Source organism: Danio rerio, chromosome 5, assembly GCF_052040795.2.
Source record: "Danio rerio strain M-AB ecotype USA chromosome 5, GRCz13ab, whole genome shotgun sequence".
Classification (NCBI taxonomy): Eukaryota; Metazoa; Chordata; class Actinopteri; order Cypriniformes; family Danionidae; genus Danio; species Danio rerio.
Genome location: NC_141025.1, coordinates 3152501 through 3160000, shown reverse-complemented (window position 1 = coordinate 3160000; position 7500 = coordinate 3152501). Strand labels below are relative to the sequence as shown.

Below are 7500 nucleotides of genomic sequence, written 5' to 3'. Positions count from 1 at the left end.
CCTCCTCCTCTTCCTTATCCTCTCTCAACTTCCTCCATTTCCTCTTCTCTCAACTTCCTCTTCCTTTTCCTTTATTATCCTATTCATTTTTCCTTGTCCTCTTTCTTATTTTCTCTCTCAACTTCCTCCTCTTCCTGCTCTCAACTTCCTCTTTCTCCTTCCTTTTCCTCCTCATACTATTCCTTGTCCCTGTCTTTCTTCTCCTCCTCATTCTCTTCCTCTTTCTTCCTCTTTTATAACTTTCTCTTCCTCATACTATTCATTTCCTTGTTCTACTCTTCCTTATGCTCTTTTTCTTCTTCCTTCTCCTCTCTCAACTTCCCCCACTTTTCCTCCTCATCCTATTCCTTTTCCGTGTCAATGTTCTCATCCTCCTCTTCCTTTCAACTTCCTCTTCACTTCCTTCCTTTTCCTGCTTATGCTGTTCATTTTCTTTTACTTTCTCTTACTCATCATCTTTCTCAACTTCCTCCTCTTTATCCTCAACTTTATCCTCTTTTTCTTTTTTCCTTCTTCATTCTACTCATTTTACATGTCCTCTTTCTGTCTTCCTTCTCTTCTTCCTCATAATTTCTCAACTTTCTCCTCTTCCTCCTCTACTTCCTCTTCCTTCTCTTTTTCTCCTTGTTCTATTCATTTTCCTTGTATTTCTCTTCCTCTTTCTTCCTCTTTCATGACGTCCTCCTCTTCTTCCTCACCATTCTCTTCCTTTTCCTCCTCTCACTTTTCATTTTCCTGTTCTTTTTCCTCTTCCTCCTTCTCTTCCTCTTCCATAACTTCACCTTCTTTTTTCTCCTTTTCTTCTCATACTATTTATTTGCTTGTTCTCCTTCTTCATCCTCTTTCTCTACTTCCCTTTCCTCCTCCTCATTTTCCTCCTCATCCTATTTCTTTTCCGTTTCCTCATTCTCACCCCTCTTCCACTCAACTTCCTTCCCCTCTCTTTTGATATTTATCCTATTCATTTTCCTTGTTTTCTTTTTATTCCTCTTCCTCGTCATCTTTCTCAACTTCCTCCTCTTCATCCTCTCTCAACTTTATCCTCCTTTTCTTTCTTTTCCTTCCTCATTCTTTTCATTTTCCATGTCCTCTTTTCATCTTCCTCGTCTTCTTTTTTTTCCCTCTTTCATAACTTCCTCCTCTTCCTCATAACTTCCTCTTCCTTCTCTTCATTTTATCCTCATACTCTTAATTTTCCCTGTTGTTGACCTCTTCCGTATCCTCTCTCAACTTCCTCTCTTCCTCCTCTTCCTTCTCTTCTTTTTCCTCATTCTATTATTTTCTGTTCTCTTTCTCCTCTTTCTCATCCACCTCATCCTCTCTCAACTTCCTTTCCCTATCTTCCTTTTCCTTTTTATCCTATTCATTTTCCTTTTCTTTTTAACTCCTCTTCCTCATCTGCCTTTTCCTTATCTTCCTTCTTAACTTCCTCCTCTTCATCCTCTCTCAACTTCATCCTCTTTTTCCTTCCTCATTCTATGTATTTTCTATGTCCTCTTTCCATCTTCCTTCTCTTCCTCTTCCTCTCTCAACTTCCTCCTTTCAACTTCCTCTTCCTTCTCTTGCTTCCTCCTCATTAAATTTTCTTGTTTTCTTTCTCTTTCTCTTTCACCTCCTCCTCCTATTTTTTCCTCTTTCATAACTTCCTTTTCTTCATTTTCTCCTCATAATATCCATTTTCTTTGTTGTTGTCATCGTCCTCTTCCTTATCCTCTTAACTTCCTCTTCCTTTTTATTTTCCTCAAACTCTTCATTTTCTTTGTTTTCTTTCTTCTTTCTCATCATCTTCCTCTACTTCTTCTTCTCTTCTCTTCTCTTCTCTTCTCTTCTCTTCTCTTCTCTTCTCTTCTCTTCTCTTCTCTTCTCTTCTCTTCTCTTCTCTTCTCTTCTCTTCTTTTCCCTCCTTGTCTTATTTATTTTCGTTGTCCTTTTATCTTATCCTCCTCACTGTCTCCTCTTCCCACTTTTCTTCCTCATCCTCTTCCTCCTCCTCTTCTTCCTCATCCGCTGTTGTAGATGTTTCCTGGTGTGGACAGTGAGATGTCTGTGAGTAACCTGCACCTTCACCTCTGACCTTTGACCTCAGCTCTTCATTTCAGCTCTTCCTTTCCCTCTAAATATTTGAGTTTCTTTCTGTTTCTCACATTGATGTAGTCTTATTATAATTATATTATATTATATTATATTATATTATATTATATTATATTATATTATATTATATTATATTATATTATATTATATTATATTATAATTTATTATATTATATTATATTATATTATAATTTATTATATTATATTATAGTGCATTATATTATATTGTACTATTTTATATTATATTGTATTATATATTTTATATTATATTATTATATATTATATTGTATTATATTATATTATTGTTTTATATTATATTATATTATAATATATTATGTTATATTATTTTATATTATAATAAATTATATTATATTTATATATTATATTATATAAAATTGTATTATATTTTTATTTTACATTATATTGTATTGTATTATATTATATTATATTTTTATATTGTATTATATATATATATATATATATATATATATAAATATATATATATATAATATTATATTGCATTGTATTATTTTATATTATATTTCAATATTATATTATATTATATTGTATTATATTATTTTTTATTTTATTAATATGTATTATATTATATTGTATTATATTATATTATTATTTTAAATTATATTATATTATATTATTATATTGTATTATATTGTATTAGTTTTTTTTATATTATATTGTATTGTATTATTTTATATTATATTATATTATATTGTATTATATTGTATTAATTTTTTATATTATATAATATTATATTGTATTGTATTGTATTGTATTATTTTATTTTATATAATAAATTATATTTTTATATTATATAATATTGTATTATATTATATCATATTATATTATTATTTGTTATATTATATAATATTATTGTTTTATTTTATATTATTTTATATTATATTATATTATATTATATTATATTATATTATATTATATTATATTATATTATATTATATTATATAGGTATGGATAATAATATACTCTTTATATGTGTAATGCCATTTTATATTTATATTTAAAGTAAAAGTGTTTAAAAGTGAACATCTAGACATTTATATGATAATAGTAACCCTGTTTATAAAGTGTCTCTTAATCAGTGTGTCTGTAAATGCCTACAGTGTGACATTCTACAACTGATGAACGAGAGATTTCATTATAACACTGTTACGTGTGTGTTTTGTGTGTGTGCAGGTTCCTCTGAGGCTCATTGAGAGTGTGGAGAGCAGAGACATGTTTCAGCTCCACATCATCTGCAAAGACTCGAAAGTAGTGAGGTAAACACACACAAACACACACACACACACACACACACACACTGTCACATACAAACTTACACAGTCATATTCTCTCTCACACACGTGAACACACACTAACAAACTAGAAACCAAAAACAAGAATCAAATTATGCGCTGATACGCTAACTGTATGAGGAGACTGTTTTATTCCGCTTTCGATTTTGATTAAAAGACGGAGTTTGATGAACTGCGTGAGTCTGTCCGACTGTCAGTGAATGGCAAATGAAACGTCCCTCACCTCAAAACTCTGTGCATTACGAGAATAGAAAACACTGTACAGTCGGAAGTGTAGCATGCATCCATAACGTTTCATTGCGCAGCGACGCTACTTTCATTGAGTCTGATTTACAATATCTAATGTAAACAGCAACTCCGTTTCACGAAAGACGAAGTGAAGATATCGTTCTTTTATCCCGCATGGATGCTATGAGGATAAACGAGATAAAAAAGAGACCAAGATCTTGAGTATAGCGAGGATGAATAAATGACAGCTCCTGAGAGACGTCCTCTATTTTTGCACAGTAGGCCTACCTTGTGTTTTATTTGCTAATGCAAGCTATGGTTTAAAAAAAAAAGATAAATATAATGTAAAACATTATTTATATTACTTTAATAACTATTTAATTTTAGTAATGGACAATGCACAGATATTGATGTTGACAGTGTTTTTACACTACATTATTTAAATCTAACAAGCTTGTTTACAATGTTCTCATTGCTCTACTTGCATTAACTCCAAATCTCAAAGATCAGAAATGACAACAGATTGTTCAGATTTAATCAATGTCAGTTTTAATGATATTGATTAATGCACTTAGATTTCATTCATTCATTTTCCTTTGGCTTAGTCCCTGGTTTATCAGGGGTTACCACAGTGGAATGAACCGACACTTACTTGACAGATGTATTTTTAATTTCAGGTGGTTTGTGTTTGTGTTTTATGTTTGGTAAAATTATCTCTAATTGCATCTTAAGTGATTTTTTTAGCTAATTACACTGTCTTGTCCCATATTTAGAGGTTTTTGCATAAAAAGCAGACGTGGATTTAGCTGGAAAGAAAATTTAAGGATTCTCTAAAGCAGTGGTCACCAAACTTGTTCCTGGAGATCCAGTGTCCTGCAGATTTTAGCTTCAACCCTAATCAAACACACCTGAACAAGCTAATCAAGGTCTTACTAGGTACACTTGAAACACTCAGGCAGGTGTGTTGAGGCAAGTTTGAGCTAAACCCTGCAGGGACACCGGCCCTCCAGGACTGAGATTAGTGACCCCTGCTCTAAAGTAACATTTATGGAAAAAAAAGCTATTTTATTTACCAGATATCAACCCTATAATTACATATACAATGAAACATCTAAACCAAATCAGAGGAGCCTGAAAGAAAATGCTCATTTACAAGAAAAGAGGTCTGATTGGTTAAGAGCAGTGGTTCTCAAACTGTGGCACGCAGGCTTCCTTCTAGTGGAGGAATGAAATGTCACGTTCATGCTACCCACATTTCAAAATGTATCAAAAATAATGCATATAATATGCCTTATATGACATACAGCCTATATTTCTGAGGTAATCTGCCATGTTTTTTTTTTAACTGTGCAGAGTTGTAGCTGATTTACTGGGCCTACTACTCTACTGTATTTCAATACTGCTCATTTTGGTGGTACTTGGAGAGACTATTTTTTTTTTTTTGAGGGTTTTGGATTTGAACTCTTTGCATGTAGCTGAGCGTTAAAGCGTTACTGCTCTACTTACATTAAATCCAAATCCCAAATATCAGAAATGACAACAGATTAAGATTTAATTAAAGTCATTGATGTTATTAAATGCACTTGACAGATTTCATTTCCCTCTGCTTTGCCTTTGGTTTATCAGGGGTTACCACTGTGGAATGAACCGCCACTTACTTGACAGATTTATGTATTTTTAATTTCAGGTGGTTTGTGTTTTATGTTTGGTAAATTAATCGCTAATTGCTTCTTTAGTGATTGTTTTAGCTAATTACACTGTCTTGTCCTCTATTTAGAGGTTTTTGCATAAAAAGCAGACGTGGATTTAGCTGGAAAGAAAATTTTACTTGTTAAAAACAAAGGATTCTCTAAAGTAACATTTATGGAAAAAAAGCTATTTTATTTACCAGATATCAACCCTATAATTACATATACAATGAAACATCTAAACCTAATCAGAGGAGCCTGAAAGAAAATGCTCATTTACAAGAAAAGAGGTCTGATTGGTTAAGAGCAGTGGTTCTCAAACTGTGGCACGCAGGCTTCCTTCTAGTGGAGGAATGAAATGTCACGTTCATGCTACCCACATTTCAAAATGTATCAAAAATAATGCATATAATATGCCTTATATGACATACAGCCTATATTTCTGAGGTAATCTGCCATGTTTTTTAACTATGCAGAGTTGTAGCTGATTTACTGGGCCTACTACTCTACTGTATTTCAATACAGCTCATTTTGGTGGTACTTGGAGAGACTATTTTTTTCTGAGGTGGTACTTGATGAAAAAAGTTTGAGAACCATTTAGAGGGTTTTGGATTTGAACTCTTCATATGTAGCTGAGCGTTAAAGGACCGTGACGACCCCCTCTTTCGGTTTAAGTCTACCTCAGATTTGTTAAAAAAAAAAAAAAAAGTTTCATGATGGGCATGGAGCTCTGAGAGCAGAGGGAGAACTGTCAGACAGCTCACAACACAATCCATGAGGAGACCCATGATTTTATAGTTTACAATGATAAAATGCAAAGAAATAAACAGTAAATTAATGCCCTGCTGTGTTATTCATACTTTCATATACACACAACCACAATTTATATCATTGTAAAGATAATCGTGTAACTCAGGGTTATACAAAGAGTGGCTTGATTTGATCAGCTGTCTTGAGTTTTTCTGCCCTAAGGGCTTATTATGCGGCCTCTGTCGCCATCTTGTGGCGGAGCGTCAATCGTCTTTGCTCTGCTCAGTATGACAGGCTGATGGATGCCGACGCACTGTATCTCAAAAATGATAAATAATTGAAATAGGCACTTTTCTTATAAATAAACTGCAAATATTTTATTTTATTTATAACTTTAGGACAAATTATGATTGATTAAAAACTTAACTATATAAATATATATAAATATTTTACTATATTGCATTTGGTTTTTGTATTCGATGTTTTTGTGTGTTTCATTCGGAGTGTATCCTCAGTGTGTGGGTCTGTTTTTGTGCATCAGGTGTCATTTCTCGACATTCAAGCAGTGTGAGGAGTGGCTGAAGCGTCTGCAGCGAGCGATCACACACCCCGCGCGTCTGGAGGAGCTGTTCGCTCTGGCTTATCACGCCTGGTGTTTAGGAGCAAACACTGATGATGAAGACCAGCACCTGCATCTGTGCAGACCAGGTACACATGCAAAAAAAAACTGTGCTATGTAAATAAAAAGGTCAATGTCATTGAAACCTACTTGTTCCCTCAGTCATAATCGAGATTATGTCCATGTAAACCTTCCTCGTTCACTTGATGAAGTGGAATGCACAGCAGTGGGGAGCAATTGAAGGGAACTTCTTGAGTGTGTGTCTAAAAGTGGAGTGTAAGGCAGCCCTGATGTGTGTGTTTATTTCTGCTCGTTGCTCTCTCAGGTGATCACGTGCGTCACAGGCTGGAGGTGGAGGTCAAGCGGATGGGCTTCGACATGCAGAATGCCTGGAGAGTCTCTGACATCAACACCAACTACAAGTAAGATCAGAGACGCTCTGCAGTATTTATACGTTGTCAAATGCTTCTCAACAGATTCAGGAATTTTTCACAGTATGTCTGATAATATTTTTTTATCTTCTGGAAAAAGTCTTAAATATAAATATGTTTTATTTTGGCTAGAGTAAAAGCAGTTTTTAATTGTTTTAAAACCATTTTCAGGTCAATATTATTATCCCCTTAAGCAATATTTGTTTTGGATTGTCTCCAGAACACACCACTGTAATACAATGACTTGCCTAAATACCCTAACTTTACCCTAATTACCCTAGTGAAACCTTTAAATGTCACTTTAAGCTGAAATCTAGTGTCTTGAAGAATATCTGGTCAAATATTCTTTACTGTCATCATGAC

At 33.4% G+C, this 7500-nt stretch overlaps 1 protein-coding gene across 6 annotated transcripts in view; it reads left to right on the top strand.

Annotated features, from left to right (window-relative positions):
* Positions 1 to 7500, top strand: part of mtmr4 (myotubularin related protein 4) — a 144951-nt gene that overhangs the window by 98690 nt on the left and 38761 nt on the right. For 3 of the 6 annotated variants that reach the window (XM_087253104.1, XM_087253105.1, XM_087253102.1), the window contains 4 exons: positions 2017 to 2046; positions 3303 to 3385; positions 6629 to 6795; positions 7032 to 7128. In XM_087253104.1, coding sequence (XP_087109230.1) covers positions 2017 to 2046; positions 3303 to 3385; positions 6629 to 6795; positions 7032 to 7128 — 377 coding nt within the window. The remainder of the gene's footprint in view (positions 1 to 2016; positions 2047 to 3302; positions 3386 to 6628; positions 6796 to 7031; positions 7129 to 7500) is intronic. The other 3 variants (XM_087253106.1, XM_087253107.1, XM_087253103.1) reach the window with 1 other exon arrangement.